This window comes from Galeopterus variegatus, unplaced genomic scaffold (assembly GCF_000696425.1).
Source record: "Galeopterus variegatus unplaced genomic scaffold, G_variegatus-3.0.2 Scaffold302, whole genome shotgun sequence".
Taxonomy (NCBI): domain Eukaryota; kingdom Metazoa; phylum Chordata; class Mammalia; order Dermoptera; family Cynocephalidae; genus Galeopterus; species Galeopterus variegatus.
The window spans coordinates 484,958-505,076 of record NW_007726413.1 but is presented as its reverse complement, the minus strand read 5'-3'; the positions used below and the strand labels follow the sequence as shown (position 1 = coordinate 505,076).

Sequence of the window (20,119 nt, the reverse complement as noted above, 5' to 3'; positions counted from 1 at the left end):
TGTGACTTTATTACAGATGTTTCAAGTTTTTTGCAATCTGTTCTTATCTCTGCTTGCAGGGCGGAGTTCCACCACAGCCACGAGCCGCGCATACATGTGCAGTTCTTGGAAATAAGGGTTATATCTTTGGTGGACGTGTTTTGGTTAGTATTTTTTTTTATTTTTAACAGCTGCCCGGTACAGGAATTCGAACCCTTGACCTTGGTGTTATAAGGCTGTGCTCTAACCAACTGAGCTAACTGGCCAGCCTTGGTTAGTATTTTTAATGAAAATGGTACTTTTATGTGTGATGCTTCTTATAAAAATCTTCTGGCTTTGTGGAACAATTGAACATTCACATACTCTACAGATGAAAATGGCATTCAATAATAACTTCTACTTATCTTCTATTTCCAAAACAGACCATACATGAGCGATCACAAATAATTATAAATCATATTTTAATGAGGAGAATCCTTCACTTCAGTGCAATTATCAGATAGTTTAATTTCTTATAATCAAAGTCCTATTAGTTTAAACCCATTTTCCCTTTCCCTTTTCACACATTAATTTGAGAGCTCTATGTTAATTTTATCAATGCTTAGCATTGTTTCCCAATTTCAACTTCTGATGTTAAGTAAAATAGAGATAGTCTGTTTCTAATCTGAACTTATTTTAAAACCAAAATTTAGTCAGTAAAAGGTGTAAAACACTGACCAATTTAACACACTTTTATTTCAGCAAACTAGGATGAATGATTTGCACTATCTCAACTTAGATACCTGGACTTGGTCTGGAAGGTAAGTGTGAAATCTCAGTATGTTTTAATCTGTAGGCATGTATGTATATGTGGGCAGGGCCCATAATCCAAATTTGGGTCCCTCAAACCGAATTTTTTTTTTTTTTCCTTTCAGATTATATGTCTAAGCAAGGGATATGAAGATTTAAATAGAGTTTATTCTTTAACCAAACTATACAAAACATGAAAATATCAACAGTTGAAAATTGATTATGTAAAAATACAAGTTTTATACTAGGTATTCTTTGAGGACTAATCAGTAGAAGAAAGGAAGGAGTAATTGAATGGGGCCATCTCAGGTGAACAGATAATTGAGTTCGTAAAAGTTAGATTTTCATTATGGCTCATATATTTAACAGTAGAATAAATATATTTAGCTATCAATTCAGCCATTCACGTAATGAGATGGAATCAGAGCTATGTATTATTCCAAAGTATTAATACCATTAAAAATAAAACCATGAAAGTGTTGGAGGAAAATATAACAGATTGTCTTTAAAATCCTGGCAGGGAGAAAGCTTTTATAGAGATGATATAAACCCAAAATTCATAAATGAAAAAACTGATAGATAGAATCACTTAAGAATTAAAAATTTCTTTATAGAAAAATACAGCACAAAAAAATTAAAAGGTAGATTGGAAAATGCAAACAAAAACAAACTGGAAGGAGAGTTTGCAATATTTTTACCAGAGAAAGGTCAGGGCTAAGGTCCACAAGAACTTAAAAAATCAGTAAGAGAGAGACAAATAATCCAGTATAAAAGTAGGCAAAGAACATGAATGAGCAACTCATAGAATATATACTAATGGGCAAAAATTATTTTAAAAAGATGTTCAACCTCATAGATTATCAAAGAAATGGAAACAAAACTTAAGTTTTCACTTTTCAGATAAAAATAATTATAATGACCAGTGTGTGCAAGGAGGTAACAACGCAATTTGTAGGAGTACAAATTGGTACAATTTTTGTGGAAAACAGTCTGGCAATATATTTTTGTTTTGTTTTGTTTTGGGGTGGGGGGGGCAGAATTTTATCTGGCTTGGCTTCTACCTGCCCCAGGGTCTGGGTCTCTGTGTTTAAAATATAAAATGGAATTTATGCTTTGATTCAGAATATTTTCAAAGACAATAATTGGCAAATGTATGTGTGTGTGCAAAGAAGTTTATTGCAACATTATTTGTAAAATCCAAAACTTGAGATCAGTGGGGATTGTTTAAGTATGATACATTTACTCAGCGGACCGCCATGCTTCCATTACCAAGGAAACCATACTTCATGGTTTGCTTCTACAAAATATTAGTTCATTGAACAAAAGTTACACAGCAAAATATATGATTCCATTTATATACATGTATGTGTGTGTGTGTGTGTGTGTGTGTGTGTGTGTGTGTAATATATATGTTATATATGTGTTAAAGTTTGAAAAGATGAAATATATGATTCCATTTATATACATGTATGTGTGTGTGTGTGTGTGTGTGTGTGTGTGTGTAATATATATGTTATATATGTGTTAAAGTTTGAAAAGATATATACCAAATTATTATCATTTCTTATTGCTGAGGGACAAAGTTATAGGTGAACTCTCCTTTTGGAAAATGTGTTTTTGTGGTTGTTCAATGTTTTGTAACCAAAGTGTTTCTTACAATCAACAAAAGAAAATTTTCCATTTTGGAAAATTACATCTTCCAAAAATGGCCCATGTTATTCTGGAGCCTTTAGACTGCTGAGGAATGGAGTCTCCTCACTTCTGAATTAAACTCTTTTGCTTCTAACTTGTGTTTATGTTTTTATTTCTGTTTTTTTTTTTTTTTTTTTTTAAACAGGGTAGTATTTGTTTGACATCTTTAGAGGTTTATTCTGGATCTGGAATGGCTTATATTCTTTTATTTTGAGGTTAGAGTAGCTAGCATTTTCAGGTGAAGATAATGCTATGGGAAATTCTACAATAGCAGACCAAAGTAAAAACAACAAAACCCATAACATCCTTGGGGAAATCAGCTAAAAACACAAAATTAAACGTGAAATAACAGTAAGAAGTTACAGACATGAAAATAATTGTGTTGAAAAACTGGGGAAAGGTGTTGATTAACCAATAAGAATCATGCTGAAAATGCACTGAGAATTAATTGGGAATTGACTTATTTTCACTGTGTTCTGTGGCCAGATGGAATGGATATTAAATAGAAAGAAATTGTTTTAATTCATTTAAGAATTTAAGAATGTTTTTTAAATATTCATGCAGGTGGGACTAGTAAAATCAGCTTTTTTTCAGAGCAGTGAGGGCAGTTTTTTCTTTAAGATTTGAGATGATCAAAACCCTTTTATTTTGATTAACGTATTACGTAGATTTTTATTTATTTTTTCTCTTGCTGCAGGATTTCTATTAATGGAGAAAGCCCAAAACATCGGTCATGGCATACTTTAACCCCAGTAGCTGATGACAAGCTTTTCCTATTTGGTGGACTAAGTGCAGATAATATTCCATTAAGTAAGTCGATTAAAGTTTAGCCTACAACTATTATCTCATTCTTTTTTTTGATCGTATTTCATACTATGGTGAAGAAAGTCTTCCTTTTTCCCATTTTTCTGATTTACCTTTATCCCCACTACCTGCTGTCATTGAGAATTAGAAGAGGGGCTGGCTGTTAGCTCAGTTGGCTGGAGTGGAGCCTTGTAACACCAAGGGTGAGGGTTCAGATCCCCATACCAGCCCGCTGACAGAAACACAGACAAAAGACAGAATTGGAAGACCTCTTTGCTTTTGTGCTGTTGCCTCTCCACATTCTCCTCCTTCCTAGATATGGAGAAGAGGAAGGATGGTTGAACCTGGATGAATTAAAGCCCCTTTTCCATTATCATATTCTGTGATTCTCTGTCCTCCTGAATTTGATCCAGATGCTTACACTGTATACTGGACTGGGAATTAGAAGAGCAGTGTTTTCTAGAAGGCTGTGGAAATAGGAGGGGTCTTCAAAAAGTTCATGGAAAGATTCACATTATCTTTTTAAATTCTATTTTCCATGAACTTTTTTTTTTTTTTTCCTTTTTGTCTTTTTTCATGTCCGGCAACGGACCGCAACCCTCAGTGTCGCGCCCGTACCGGACCGGGACCGGCAACGGGATCGCAACCCTCGGTGCTGCGCCCGCCCCTCGCTCAGCCAGTGAGCGGGAACCGGTCTGTATGTGGGATCCAAACCCTCGGCGGGAGCGCTGCCGCACTCCCAAGCGGCGCACTGTAGCAGTGCGCCACCGGGCCATCCCTTCCATGAACTTTTTGAGGTACCCTCCTCTAAGGTGGGAAGGCCAGTTGCATTTTCTTTGTTCCAGAACTGTAAAGGAAAGTGCTTAACTAGAATTTTTTAACTCCTGTCACTGCTTATCTCAATGGCTCTGGGTTTTATAATGCAGTTTTTCTTTCAGCAGTAAAATTGGGGCACCAAGATAGACAAATGACCAAGAATATCCACTTAAGAAGTTTGACATATTAAATGTTGATGTTTTACATTTTCTTAACCCAGAAGTTTCTTATGACTAAAGATGTTTTCATTAAGGAAACATACATCACTTCCCGTCAAGATGGTGAAATAGATGGTCCCCAGCAACATTCTCTCCCACAGATCAACTAATTTACAACTCTTAAAAAGCAATGACAACCAAGCTGGGCCACTAAAGCTCAGGGGAAGAGGAGGAGAGACCTACAGAGTGAATGAAGGCCAGAGAAGCCACGATGAGAGAAAGAAAAAACCTCTCTGACCATTTCAAGCCCCAGCCTCTTCCAAGCTGGAACTGCTGAGTGCATGGAGCAGTAGCCAGCAAAAGCCATAGCTGTGCCTTTCGAATGGATTTGCTTGGAGGTGGCAGGACAGAAGAGGGCCTTGATGGCCCCCAGGCAAGCAAAACCACTAATAGGGTTCCCATAGACCCACATAGGACCGAGGAGCCACAACAACTGAAAAAAAGGAGCCACTCAGAGGCCAGTGAGTCATCACAAGAGACCAGCGTACAACCTGTCCCATGGGAAGTGTTTGAAGCATGAGTAGTGGGGGAGACAGGCCCACTGGGAGAGCACTGAGACACAGCAAGGGCAGCTCATCTTCCCCCCAATCAGCGTAGGACCACTCAGAGGAGACTGGTCAGGCATATAGAATTGCATGGGGTGCAGTTTAATGAAAAGACTCCAGCCTAGACCAGTGTTTCTACACAGCCCAGGTGCATTGGATTTCACTAAACCCAGAAGTCCTATAAAGTCAGCCATTAAAACCTGAGCTGTGGGCCGGCCCAGTGGCGCACTGGATAATGCGCCGCTTGGGAAGCGCGGCGGCGCTCCCATCCGAGGGTTCGGATCCCACATACAGACCGGCTCCCGCTCACTGGCTGGGCGAGGCGCGGGAGCAACCCCGAGGCTTGCAATCCCGTTGCCGGTCCCCAGTCCGGTGCGGGGGCAACAGTGAGGGTTGCGATCTGTTGCCGGACACGGAAAAAAAAAACAAAAAAGACAAAAAAAAAAAACAAAAACCTGAGCTGCACAAAAAGGGTTCCTCAGGGAATCAACAGCAAAGCAGCAATTTAGCTCAACCACAGAGCTCAAGTACTGATCCCCACAGGAAGTTCCCCCACTTTAGAAATAAGGAAAGGACAACAAATTAGTTCCAGCGCAGAGTTTAAATGGTGAGAACAGCAAATAATCCAACACAGAGCTGAAAGATAAAACAAGAGTACCCACAACCAGAGACAAAGTTTGATATTGACTAGTAAAGATCTCATTTCACCAAAGAACACCTGGAAGGACCTGAAGTTCCCTGGGCTACCAAGCCAGATATGGGGGACAACCAGGCATACCACCAGCACTATAGGGCCTACCCAGGGTCCTGAGGTCTGGATCCAGGGACCGGACCCTCTGCCCCCTACCAGGCACACCACCAGTGCCACAGGCCCACCCAGGGTCCTGAGGCATGTAGTCAGGGACTGGACCCCTCCCACAACCAGGCACACTGCCATCGCCACCACCAACTAAGTAAGGAGCATGCCAAAAACATCACCTCCATGTGGGTGGCCCACCACAGCCACCACAATAAACATGGCTGCTGCAAAAGCAGCTAAAGGCCACAACTACCACATAGATGGTCCACCAGCCACTGGAATGCATTGACACAAGGAGAGTCACCAGCAGAGACCAAAGAAAAGAAGAGGATGTCTCTCTCCACAAAGCTCATTGCAGAGTGACAGAAGAAGCATCTGCTCTACAATAATTTAGGGGGACCTGAATACACGTCTCAGCATTGGACAGATCATCTAGGCAACAAATCAACAGAGTAACCATTACTCTTTCAGAAGGAAAGAAGAAATCTAGGGTAATTAGAAGGGGGAGGGAGTGGGGGAGAGATTGGACAAGGGACATAAAGAATAAGTATGACTTGTAGCTATATATATGCTAGTAACATTGATTTGATCAACATATGTCAATGTTGAACCCCCAACTATGTGTAATCAATTATGATTCAATAAAAATTAAAGGAAAAAAAATAATCAATGGGATTTTTTATTAAAATTTCTATTGATCATCACATATTGTATGCAAATAATGATAGCTAACTCTGTACCTCACAGACGTGTATAATCAATTGTTTCAATAAAAATATGTAAAAAAGAAACCATGCATACTATTAAGCCCATTCGTATAATTTCATATAGGATCTGGAAACAACTATTTTTCAACAAAAGTTCATTAAGCATCAACCGTGTATTTGGCAGTCTGCTAGCCACCAAACGAACAAACTCCAGAGGCTGGGGAATGTTATTTATTCTTGCAGATTATTACACTTCTCCAATTTGTGAGATTTTTAATCAGAAGAGATTCAGACTCTAACCAAAAACTAATATCTGTACATTTCACTACCTTCATGTGATGTGGTGTTTTTAATTCCTATTTGTTGTTTTTGGTCATTAAACTATGAGAAATTAAATGCCCTAATTCTTAGTCTAGTCACTTTCCTCTCTTAACGATTCAGTTTAAGATTTGGTCATATGGGTATTAGATGATACCAATAAATTATTTTAGTTTTGTTGAATGTGAAAATGGCATTGTGGTTATGTTAAAAATGTGCATTTTTTTAGCAGTGCATACTGAAGTATGTACGGGGAAAATGATCAGAGATCTAGGACTTGATTTAGAAAAATTCAGCAATAAGAATAACAAAAACAGATAAATGGAGCATATGTGTTGAAATCTTGAGAGTTGTTGAATCTGGGCTATGTGGAGGGTTCATTGTCCTGTTCACTCTACTTTTGTATGTTTTAAAATCTTTATGATAAAATATGCACATACACAAAAGATAGTCATATAAAGGTAGCATGATACATTGGGGAAAAAATTAAAATTGTATCCGAGGACCTAATCTTAACTTCTCAACTGTCAAAATATTGCAGGTGATGGTTGGATTCATAATGTCATAACAAATTGTTGGAAACAACTTACACATTTACCTAAAACAAGACCAAGGTAAGTCTAGAAGTTTACAAATAATAAAATAGTTAAGAATTTTTAAAGTATTAAACTATAGCACTGAATTTACAGTGTTTGCCATTGAAACCATAGACTATAGGAAGGATATCTTTCAAATGAGCTTGATGTTACCTAAATAATTTAATTATCATTTTAATTGTCTGATTATTAGAAATGATATACAGAGTTTTTACCAATATTTGCATATTTGAAAATGTATTTTTAGATAAATGCATAATCTTACCTGATAAATAGGAAAAGACTAAGATAATTAAAAGCATCATATATTATTAATTATTTGAATGTTAATATTTTCAGTAAGTAGATGAGAATGGAGTTGGCTTTAATAGTAATTTGTATTTGAAAGAGGTTTAAAGCAGTTTAATGAGGGAATTTGCTTTTATGTTGATCCAGTAGATGACAGATTATTATTTTTCTCTATTAACTCTATTGTGCATTCCTTAATGTGAATTTTTTGAAAAAGAAAACATATTATTTGTGGCATGTTATAGGATAAAAAATTGTAGAAACAATATACTATTATTAGACTATAAAGAAAAACACATTAGTACTATAATTCTTATTTTTCCTTATTTGATTGAATGGTATAATAAAGATAGCTGCGAAAGAAATTCAGATTCAGCACATTATAATTATTATAGTCAGTAATATATTTTATTTTTTTCATGGCCTGTATTTCAGAATATTTTTACTACAGATTGTTTATGCTAGTGTGAAGTCATTTAATGATATATATCTTTATTATTTAATAAATGATAGTAACTTTCTTGAGAAAAGGGCCTGAAAAGTATTTATATATATTTTGGTATGTATATTTATATTAGTATTTACAATACATTTAGAGTTTATTGTTATTACATATGTGATTCTTACATCTTCTTGTATAAAAACTCATTGGAATGTACTATTTTAACAATTCTGGCTCTTCTGAAATATATTTTTTAAATTCAAAGAGTTTTATATTAAGATATGGGAGCCCAGAGTTCTAGTCCTTGCTCAGCCACTACTTAGCTTTTTGGCTTTTAAAACTCACTTAAAGAAACTGAGCATCAGTTTTTTCATCTGTGAAATGAGGGAATTGGACTAGATAATCTCTTAGTTAATTTTAATTCATTCTGATGTATGAATACATTAATTATAGACAAAATCGTAGTAAAATATGCTTAATTTTTAAATTGCTTCTATTTTATATTTCAACCCTTAATGAGTAATTAGAGCAACACAACTGTTAACAATAATATACTAGTTAGAAGTAGAGTTATGTAAAGAGATTTCTTTGATTCAGCTGATGTGTCATGTAAATAATATGCTTTATTAGAATGTTTAGGTGATAAGTTTAGAGCAGCTGTGAAAGGACATAAACTATCAGTCTGTAGGAAAAACATCAGGTTGCGAGCTAGATGTCACCAAAATCAAGGCAGGAAAGGCTTTCCAGTGTTCTTCGATGATGAAATCCAGGCCAGAGTTTCCCTAAGGCAGATAAGACAGAGGCAGATCTATCTTCAGGTATGAGGTGAGGAGGAGAACAGGTGGGATACAGTTGAGTGTAAGGAGAATGTATATGTGTGTAAATATATATATATATATAACTAATTTTTTATGAAAGTGACAATTTAGTAACATCTAAATGCATTTCGTGCAAACTTTTTTCAAGTTATAATTTGCAACAGAAGCTGCCCAATTCTCCTCTTAATTAAAACTCTAAGTCAGGGTTTCTCAACCTCAACACTATTGATATTTTGGACCACATGATTCTTTTTTGTTAGGTGTGTCCTGTGCATTGTAGGATATTTAGCAGCATCCCTGTCCTTTACCCACTAGATGACAATAGTACTACCTTCCCTTTCCCTAAGTTGTGGCAATTAAAAATATCTCCAGATATTGTCAAATGTCTTCTTGGGGGACCAATCTACAGTGTAGCACTCTCTTCTCCAGGTCTCACCTTAGATAAAACTATGCTTGGTTGAAAAGCCATCTATATAGCCATATCTCTTGACCAATATAGGTGGCTGTCAGTGAGGACCTTTTTCTATGCGTCTGTAAGAGATGTCAGATAAAGTGTTGGTATATAGAGCCTTAACTACTGTTGAATCTCATGAGTATTGCCATAGTTATACATGGCCTTCTTTCCAGGTAATTAAACAATTCCTTCCCATATATGAGGGTATTCATTGTATTCTATCTCATTTACCCAATCCCTCTTCCAATCCCCCTTCCAATCCCCCTGCCTAACCCCTCAAAGTAATCTGGGTTCTTGCTGAAGATTTGTATCAGTTTATGTTCTAACATATAAGTTGGAGAATTGGACCGTCTTTTTTTTTTTTTTTTTTTTTTCTTTGGCAGCTGGCTGGTACAGGGATCAGACCCTGGACCTTGGTGTTATCAGCACCATGTTCTAACCAACTGAGCTAACTAGCCAGCCCTGGGCAGAGTCTTTCCCAAACATCTCTAATAACTTGGTTGTATCCTGGGGCACAAATGCATTTGTTATTGAATGTGTACATAATTGTTTGAGGAAAGTATTTGGTTTAACAAATTGTGCATAATCCTACTGTTCACACTTGTGGAGATTAAATAAAAGGGAATAATGTACTAAAAATATGTTTTGTGGTAATAAAATAAGTGGTAATGTATAATTATTTTGGACATCTGTTGCTTCAGCAATTTTGTCTATTGAGAAAAGTAATCAGAGTACTCTCAAAAGCAAAGCAACAACTTTACGGGGCCGGCCCGTGGCTCACTCGGGAGAGTGCGGTGCTGATAACACCAAGGCCACGGGTTCGGATCCCATATAGGGATGGCCGGTTCGCTCATTGGCTGAGCGTGGTGCTGACGACACCAAGTCAAGGGTTAAGATCCCCTTACCGGTCATCTTTTAGAAAAAAAAAAAAAAAAAGCAAAGCAACAACTTTATAAAATCCTAATTTGTCCTCTAATATTGAGAAGTTTACATGTACTTTTCTCTGAAAGTTAGAGCCTCTGGAAATATTGATCTTTATAAAACCATAAAATTATTCTTAGTAAATAATGTGGAGTTGTATATGAGCTATTAGAAATTTCCAAAAGAACACAGGATGCTCAACTCCTTTATGAAATAATTTGTATATTTAATCACTGAATAAATTATGCTGGTATTCTGTGTTCGCTTTTGTGAATCAAAAGTTTCTGAGCACTTAACTGGTTGCAGAACACCGTATTAGGCATTTTTAAGGAGAAGTATAAAATTAGATTACCCAAGTTCTGGTGGTGTACTGGTAAACGGTTAACAACAGCTCTCCTGGAAATTTTTTTTGAAAGCCCCAATTTGTAGCATTTGCTCATCTCCAAGGTGTAAATATGCCCACCGTGGCTGATTTCAAGCTAGCAACGTGATGTCACTGAACATGGAGTTGGATGGAAATACACACAATTGACTTCAACTAGCCAATGAGCCAGTTCCAGCACACCACTGGGGCAATTTCTGACCTCAAGGACCTCATAGTCTTCTTAGGTAGCTAGAAAACACACACATCAAACAATTAAAGTAGTGTATAGAGCAGTTTATCTCCAAATGTAACTTAAAGAGTACAAAATGAGCACATAAATGTTGAAGAGGATTGAACAGAGATGGTAACAGAACCAGTTTGGATAGGTATTTGGAACACTTCCTAGCAGTTTTTTCTTATGCTTATCATTCTAAGCATAAGAAACAGGGTGAACAAAAGCCTAGATGTAGATATAAGCTTTTCTCTTAGGGGAAGCAAGGAAATGAACTTGGCTGAAATAGAGGGCTCCTTTGGGGAGAGGCAAGAATTAAGATCTGTGGGAAAAAGAAATAGCAATTGATCATAAATATTGGGCTAGGAAAAACAGCTATTGGTAGCACAGATGCTATCTGACCAGGAAATTTCCATCATTTAAAATAATATTTGACAAATATTATTATTAGCTATATGTAGCTGGGGGAGATTAAAGACAGAAAAACTAGGAGCATTTGTTATTCTATACCCAGAGTGATGAGGCACTGTGTAACAATGTTTTCTGTAGTATTTCCATAGTGTGACAATGGAAATGTGAAGGGTGCATCAAAATGAAATTGCCAGGTGATGGGGAACAGAAAGCAGGAAAAATGAGGCAAAAATGATGAGAATAGCAACGTGGCAGATAGAGCAGTAAAGAAACAGAGAAAGGTGCCTGTTTTGATAATAAAGTGATCTGTTCTTTTTAAATTTATTTTATTTCAAGGATAATATTATGAGATAAAAGGGTTAGAAAAAGTTTGGGGGATGTAATAGAAAGAATTATTAGGAGTCATCTCCTTAATTAAAATGATAGTATTTAATGAATTCTATAGGAATCTTTAACATTGAATCCCTTTGAGGTTATGCCAAAGGTCCAAGTTCAAACATGACTCTTTTGAAATAGATTAAATTTTAGAGTGTGCAATTTGGAATTGATTTATATATAATGTACAGTTTCTTCCTTGATAGTATCTCACTGTGTTTATAATTTTCAATCATAGGTTATGGCACACAGCCTGTTTGGGAAAAGAAAATGAAATAATGGTATTTGGTGGGAGCAAAGATGATTTACTTTCCTTGGATACAGTAAGAAAATCCTTTATTGAAATATTTCCTTTGAGTAATTGTGTTATTCAAATTAAATGGCTATTCAGCAAGAATGTTGATATTCTAACATTGCAAAATATGAAATGGCATGAAATGTTACTCTGTTTATGATTAATCTTCAAAATGAGTGGCTTTCGTGAAGCATTTCAGTGTATTTTGGATTCACAGATCAAAATAGGTCTATTAATTCCATTAGCCAGATTATTAAGAAGAACTTTTAAAGGACAACTCTTTCTTTTCTTTTTTCTTTGAGCCTCATCATAGTATGGATGTTTATAATTTTATTAAATTAAAATATTTTAAATTAATATTTGATACTTAGAGAATATTGATAATGTATATGCTAAGCATAATAATAAATATCCATGAAATTTGTTAGCTAATTTAAGAACTAGAACATCATCAGTACTATTGATGCTACCTGTTTATTCCTTCTGAATCTTACCAGATAGTTTTTCCCCTCAAGAGGAAAGTACTTTGTTAAAGTGTTTAAAGTGTATTTTCTTTTTATTTTATGCATCTTTTACCATTGCTTCACCCAGCTGTTTTACATACGAGTTTAAAAAACTAAAGTCAAAGGGATAAATGAAGAGTATTGGAGACTATTGTCCTTTCACTCCTAGCACCTTGGGAAATTCAGAGAAGGGTGGCCACATTCATATTCTGTACATGATGGTAGGAATTCAGGACTGATTGCTATGGTTTGCGTAGGACTCTGAGCTGTCAGGGATGGAGTATGATGAGCCAGAGTCCAGCCAGGAGGGCACCAGCTCCCTCTTATCTCTTGAAGCACAGTCATCTCCAGAGTTGCTCCTATGGAGTGGCAAACATTGAAATAAGGTGGCTTTGCTCCAGGGAATATGGCTTATTTTATAGTTTCTGAGGCCTCTGATTTAAATGTTACATATATTGAAAGTTTTAGAGCTTTCTTTGGCTGAGAACTAAGAGCTTCACTAAAAGATTAAAATCACAACTTTGCATTTAATTTAAAAGCAAATTTTGTGGTTTGTCTTCTCTTTCTTGGCACTAGAAATCTTTGTTTAGGATACAAGGTTTACCATTAAAATAGAAATTCTGAATAAAATCATGATCATAAATTATGAAATTCTAAAGACCCATTTAAAAGAGAAATTTTCTGCTGACTCTTTTTAACTTTTAGATGAAAGACTCATTATTCAAACAGTCTTCCAGATCTTGATTTTCAAATTAAGAATTTCCAGAGAATACACCTGGAAAAAAGAGACAAGATAAAGAAGCTTTAAAATAAGAACTACTTGGAAGAAAAAGATTTGCTTAAAAAACAAAAAAGTTTGAAAACCACTACTGCTAATTTTAACTCACTGTTCTCAGAGAACGTGTTTGTGATTTCTAAATTTACTGTTATGTAGGATATTGGTTAGGTAAAAATCTGGTCTCTGAAAATTGATAACCACATACCCAAAGTTCATAGATAGCAGGTATATGAATGTATGTGTATGTATATGTTTGTGTGTTCATGCGTGTATGCATGTGCATGTGTATATGTATGTGCATGCGTGTATATGTGCATGCATGTATGTGTCAACAGCTAGAAAGAGATTTGTTTGCTGCTTTACATAATTTCTTTTACATTTATAAAATAAAAAGCATTCGGGCCGGCCCGGTGGCACACTGGAGAGTGCGCCGCTTGGGAGTGCGGCAGCGCTCCCACCGAGGGTTCGGATCCCATGTGGAGACCGGTTCCCGCTCACTGGCTGAGCGCGGTGCAGGCGCAACACTGAGGGTTGCGATCCCGTTGCCATATGGCCTTTACTGTCGTATAACTTCGTATAATGTATGCTATACGAAGTTATTACGTGTGGAGACCGGTTCCCGCTCACTGGCTGAGCGCGGTGCAGGCGCAACACTGAGGGTTGCGATCCCGTTGCCGGTCAGTAAAAAAGACAAAAAGGAAAAAGATAAATAAATAAATAAAAAGCATTCAATTGTTAATGCACTGTTATTTTTATCAAAAACCCTCATGAGACCTTTTTTTTATATTGATTAGGGTCACTGTAATGACTTATTGATCTTTCAAACACAGCCTTACTCACTAGTCAGGTAAGCAAATTCAGTATTTTTACACATATATGCTGTAAATGTATGATCATTTCTTTCTTCCTCTTTTTTGGAAAGAGTTATAATATTTTTCAGGTACTTGAATTAGAGAAAATATTTACATCTTCCTAAGGGCATAGGCAAATTAATAATGATGAATCATACACCAATGTGATTTTTTAAAATTAAAATATACAGTACAGCCACATTTTTTGTTTTGCTTGCAAAATTGTATGTAGGCCATATGGTAATATTAAAATACTGTGTTTCCTTAATTCTTACCCTGCCTTTTTTCAGATTTTAACCTTTTGGAAATCAGAATGTGTCTAATTATATACATACGTATTATATATACACACATATATACACACACACACATTTAATATAGAAGAATTTCTTTTTTTAATCCCAAAGCTGTTATTAAATTGATGGTGTGATGTATAGTGTCTTAGTTCATATACTCTTTCTCTAAAAGGGAGTATATACAAAGTTTAGTTGGAGGAATGTGGACGAAGGCCCTATTTCTGCCTGTGAGAGTTGGGAGGAAGGATTTGAGACAAGTAGAAGTTGCCTAGTGAACAAATGTGGTAATTTTATGCAGTGGAAATAACATGGGTGAAGGCACGTGAGAGAGAGAGAGAGATGACGTGGTATTTCAAGGATTATACTATAACTTCCAGATGTTCTACAACTTGAGTCTCTTGAAAACCATTGGACTAGCTCAAACTGAACTTTCCCGAAGTCTTTCTTAACTGTTCCTTCTCTTAGTGTGGTAGCTCTCAAACTTGCCTGCACATTAGAATCTCATGGGGAGCTTCAAAAAATATTGATGTAGGCCACCCCCACATCAATACTCTGTGCCACCCCTACAGAGTGATTTAACTAGTCTAGGGTATGGCCTGGACTTCGGAACTTTTGAAAGATCCCCAGGTCATTCTAATGTGCAGATAAGTTTGGAAACCACTGCTATAATGATTTATAATGGCTTAGCTTTTATTGTGAACATAACTGCTCTCCCTAAGTAGGCTGCAAGTTCCTCATACGCAGGGATCAAGAAATATTTGAGTGCCTATGTGGGAAGGCACTGTGCTATGAAAAGGCATGGCCTTTACCTTAAATTGCTGATAATATAGACTTTCAAACTTTCATACTTTTTCTATAATCGATAAAGAAAATTGCTTTAAGAGAAACATACACAAAGTTCATGAGAATACTGGAGAAGAAGGCCCTCTGTGCACATGGTTAAGATGGCAAAGGTTAGAGAAATCTGCCGAAGAAGAAGAGTTTTGACATAAGAATTAGCCATGAACAGGAAGTGCAAGGGTGTTAGTGTAAAGATATATATATATATATATATATATATATATGTAAGAGCGTGGTATGTTCTGGAAACTATGAATTCTTGAGTATTGCTGGAGCATTAGTATGAGGCGCAGAGTTGCAAAGAAATGAGGTTGGACAAAAATCAGAAACAATATGTTATTTAGGGACTTTGTCTCTCATGCAGAGCAGTTCACATTGTCTTGTAGGAGATCAGGAACCATTGAAAAACTTGGAGCAGGGGAACGAGATGATTATATTACAAGGTAGAAAATTCCTCTGGCAACAGTGTGGATGAGGGATTGAAGGGATATATGACTAAGAAAGTTGGTAAAGAGACTATTGCAGTGGTCAGGCATGAAGTGAGGATCCGATCTAGAGAGTGTCAGTGGGGCTGGAGAAGGAAGGGAGTTAGAGATATTTAGGAGGTAGAAAGGACTTGGTGGTTGAATGGATGCCAAGAGAAAGGAGTAGGAAGAGTTAATGATAGGGGGAATATGGAAAAGGCAACAGGCTTGAAGGTGCAATAGAGTAGAAATGATGAATTTTGTTTTAGACATGTTGAGCTTGAAGTAATTATGTGACCTCTGGTGGAGCCATCCATTAAATAGTTGAATATATGGAAGGAGGTCTTGGCTAGGCATAAAATTTAAATATTGTTGGAGAATTAAGGAGTAGGGGTTAGTTCTGCCCAGGAAGAGTTTGTAGAGTAAATAGGAAGCCAACAAATGAACATTAAGAACTCATTACATGTGAGGAGTAGGTAGAGGAAAAGGAAGCAGCAAGAAAGTGATGGGATATTTTTTTTTTTTTTTGTCTTTTGTCTTTTTTCCGTGTCCGGCAACGGATCGCAACCCTCAGTGTTGCCCCCGCACCGGGCCGGGGACCGGCAACGGGATTGCAACCCTCAGCGTCGCCCCCATGCCTCGCTCAGCCAGTGAGCGGGAACCGGTCTGTATGTGGGATCCGAACCCTCGAGCAGGAGCGCCACCGCGCTTCCCAAGCGGCGCACTATCCAGTGCGCCACCGGGCCGGCCCGAAAGTGATGGGATATTAAAGGTGAGCCAGGAGATGATGGCAGCATGAAAACTGGGAGAGGAGAGAACTGAAAATGGAAAGACTAATGCGAGAGGTCATAGAATATTTAGATTGGAAAGCACTGTGTAGTTTGGCAGTACTAGGAAGTTGTTGGTAAGGTGAAGGTGGAAGCCAGGATGACTTCTGGGGAGGCACACCAAGATCAGGGGAAGAGCAAGTGTATTTGTTTATATGCTGAGTGGAAGAAACCAATGCAGGGTAAGTTGATGGAAACACAAGAAAATGAAGGAAAAATTGGCAAAGCAGGGTCTTGAAGAGGTGGATTTTAGCAGAGTCCAATTAGCCCTTGATTGAAGGAAGGATACTTTTATTTTAAAATAGTCAAAAAAGAAGGAAGTATGGATATAAAAACAAAATTTTGTTGGTTGGAGGCAGGGCATTGAGCAAGTTTAGTTGATAGTGATGTCATCTGATAAGAAAAAATAGAGGTGAGAGTATGAACTTAATGAAGAGTGGTGAAGATTTAGAATTGCTGAGGTGACTGTGAGAAGATACTGACTAGGGATGTAGAATGTAGTAGTGCCTAGCTGAGACAGAATATAATCAGTACATAGAGGCACCATGTCTGCAGGAACATGGTTTTCTCCAGCAGCACTGAGCAGCCAGGTCACAAGTGCAGAAAGAAGATGACTGGCTGAATTTATGCATGGTTGCAGTTTGGCCAAGATGGTATAACAGAGGGACAGTGGAGAAGGGGATTCAAGTTGCTGGCAAGAAAATGAATTGCTTATGGACCAGTCTGGATAGGAAAGGAAGTTAAGACTGAAGGAGTGTTACTATTTAGGGAAACAGGGAGCGTCAAAAGAGTAAGGGAGTGTAAGAATTAAAAGAATAAGAGGTTTCTGGTCCAAGAAGGGGATACGGAAGTTTAAGATTTCAAAGGTGAAACTGTCCTGAGTGAGGACATAAAGAGTGAAAAGGGTTTTCCATGCAGATGCTAAAATTGGTCAAGAAAAGAGACTGTGGTGAGCCAGGGCCAAAGTCTTCAGTGACTGGGGGAGAGCAAGCAGGAGGTTAGTAGATGGCAGCACCTGAAGGTGAAATTGTAGTAGCCTGGCAGCAGCAGTTAGGAGTGAGGGGACCACTCACATTGGCTCCATGTCTGTGAAAATGGAGATGAGGGTAAATGTCAGTTCATTTCTCAGGAAGGCTACACACAAGTCTATTTCTTGGATTTCAATTAGAGCAAAGACTGAAAGTCAGAGGAAACGGATGTTTGTAGACCTCACAACTGGTATTCCAAAAAGTGTGGAAGGGAGGTTTGGGAGGGAAAATAAGTAGTGATGGGGAGTATATTAGCCAGCATAGGAATGAGAGAAAATGAAAGGACAGACAACTGGGTGGACTTGTGTTTGAGGCTAGGACCAAGGGCAATCACCAGTCTTAGGCTTCTTTGCGTCACTCACGGTACTGAGTACAGTGCTTTCTGTGAATGGGCACATCCCTTTTGATGTTGAGCATATTTTGATACATCAAAACTTGAACATAGCAGTAGTGTAGTAGTATTTATTGTATGATGGCTGGCAACTACAACCAGTTGTCCGCAGTGCAGCCAGCATGATCATTTTAGTTTAAATTTTAAGTCAGATGGCAACTAGCATTTACTGTGTTGAGACGCTGGGAGAAAGAGGTGACTAGGACATGGTTCCTTTTCTCAAAGAGCTTGTATGACTAATGGACTTGTGGGATCATGCCCATTGTACCTTCAGATATCTTTTTTAAAAGATATAGCTCTATTATTTATTCTGATTTTAAGAACAATGTATTTACCAAGAAAATTCATACAATATGAAAAGTATATGCTAAAAAATAAAAAAATCACCTGTGACCCATCACCCACAATGATTATTGTTAAGAGTTTGGTGTGTATCCTCCCAGACTTTAAAATAATTTTAAATCATTTTAATGATTTTGTTAATGGTTTTATCAAATGATTAGTGTGAATTTATGTATTCATTTTTACTCAAAATATTTTAACACTTGTATATATTGGTGGGGTACAGTATGTTGTTTTAATACATGTATATACTGCACAATGATTCACTTGGGGTAAATAGTGTGGTTTTGTACCTATTAGTCCACCACTTTTCCTACTTCCCCCACCCTCCCACCTCTAGTAACCAGTATTCTACTTCTATAAGAACGACTTTTTTTTTTTTAGATTCCACATATGAGTGATATCATGTGGTATTTGTTTCTTTGTGCCTGACTTACTTCACTTAACATGATTGTTTCCAGTTCCATCCATGTTGCTGTAAATAATAGGGTACCATTTTTTTTAATAGCTGAGTAGTATTCCATCGTGGATATATACCACAGTTTTTTTGTCCATTCATCTGTTGATGGGCATTTAAGTTGATTCCATCTCTTGTGAATAGTGCTTCAATGAACATGGGAGTGCAGGTGTCTTTCTGATATATTGATTTAATTTCCTTTGGATATATACTCAGTAGTGGCATAGCTGGGTCTTAAGGTAGATCTGTTTTTGGTTCTCTGAGGAACCTCCATACTGTTTTGCACAGTGGCTGTACCAATTTACACTCCCACCAGCAATATAGGAGAGTTCCTTTTTTTCCAAATCCTCACCAAAATTTGTTATTTTTGTCTTGTTGATAATAGCCAAAATGGAATGGAATGAGATGATGTCAGAACTGGAATGAGATGATAACTCATTGTGGTTTTAATTTGCATTTCCCTGATGATGATTGATGTTCAGCATTTTTTCATATGCCTGTTGGCCATTTCTGTGTCTTCTTTTAAGAAATGACTGTTCAGGTTCTTTGCTCATTTTTTAATTGGGTTATCTGCTTTTTTGCTGTTGAGTTGTTTAAGTTCCTTAAATATTCTGGATATTAGCCCCTTGTCTGATGTGTAGTTTGCAAACACTTTCTCCCATTCTGTAGGTTGTCTTTTCACTTTGTTGACTGTGTCCCTTGCTGTGCAGCTTTATAGTTTGGTGTAGTACCATTTATGTATTATTGCTTTAGCTGCCTGTGCCTTTGTAGTCTTACTCAAAAAAGCACTGCCAGCTCCCATTTTGTGTAGCATTTCCCCTATGTTTTCCTCTGGTAGTTTCATAGTTTTGAGTCTTTGATCCATTTTTAGTTGATTTTTGTATATAGTGAGAGATAGGGGTCTAGTTTCAATCTTCTGCATGTAGATATCCAGTTTTCCCAGCACTATTTGTTACAGAGACTGTCCTTTCCCCATTGTCTATTTTTGGCATCTTTATGGGAAATCAGTGGCTGTAAATATGGGGGTTTCTTTGGGGACTCTCTATTCCATTGGTCAGTTTGTCAGTTTATATGCCAGTACCATGCTGTTTTAGTTACTATAACTTTATAGTATATTTTTATGTCAGGGAGTGTGATGCCTCTAACTTTGTTCTTTTTGTTCAGGATTGCTTTAGCTATGTGGGATCTTTTATGGCTCCATATAAATTTTAAGATCACTTTTTCTATTTCTGTGAAGAATGTTGTTGATATTTTGATAGGGATTGTGTTGAATGGGTAGATTGCTTTGAGCAATATGGACATTTTGATGATATTAATTCTTCCAACCCATGAACATGGGATATCTTAACATTTATTTGTGTCCTCATCAATTTTTTTTTACCAATGTTTTATAGTTTTCATTGTGTAGAGGTCTTTCACCTCCTTGATTAAATTGACTCCTAGGTATATCTTTTTTTTTTTCTTTTTTTTTTTTTTTTT

General features: G+C 37.0%; 1 protein-coding gene across 3 annotated transcripts in view; it reads left to right on the top strand.

Moving 5' to 3' along the window:
• Positions 1-20,119, top strand: part of KLHDC1 (kelch domain containing 1) — a 66,295-nt gene that overhangs the window by 36,560 nt on the left and 9,616 nt on the right. For 2 of the 3 annotated variants that reach the window (XM_008567182.1, XM_008567183.1), the window contains 6 exons: positions 60-143; positions 721-779; positions 3,158-3,270; positions 7,209-7,281; positions 11,807-11,891; positions 13,939-13,991. In XM_008567182.1, the coding sequence (XP_008565404.1) occupies positions 60-143; positions 721-779; positions 3,158-3,270; positions 7,209-7,281; positions 11,807-11,891; positions 13,939-13,991 (467 nt within the window). The remainder of the gene's footprint in view (positions 1-59; positions 144-720; positions 780-3,157; positions 3,271-7,208; positions 7,282-11,806; positions 11,892-13,938; positions 13,992-20,119) is intronic. The other variant, XM_008567184.1, reaches the window with a different exon arrangement.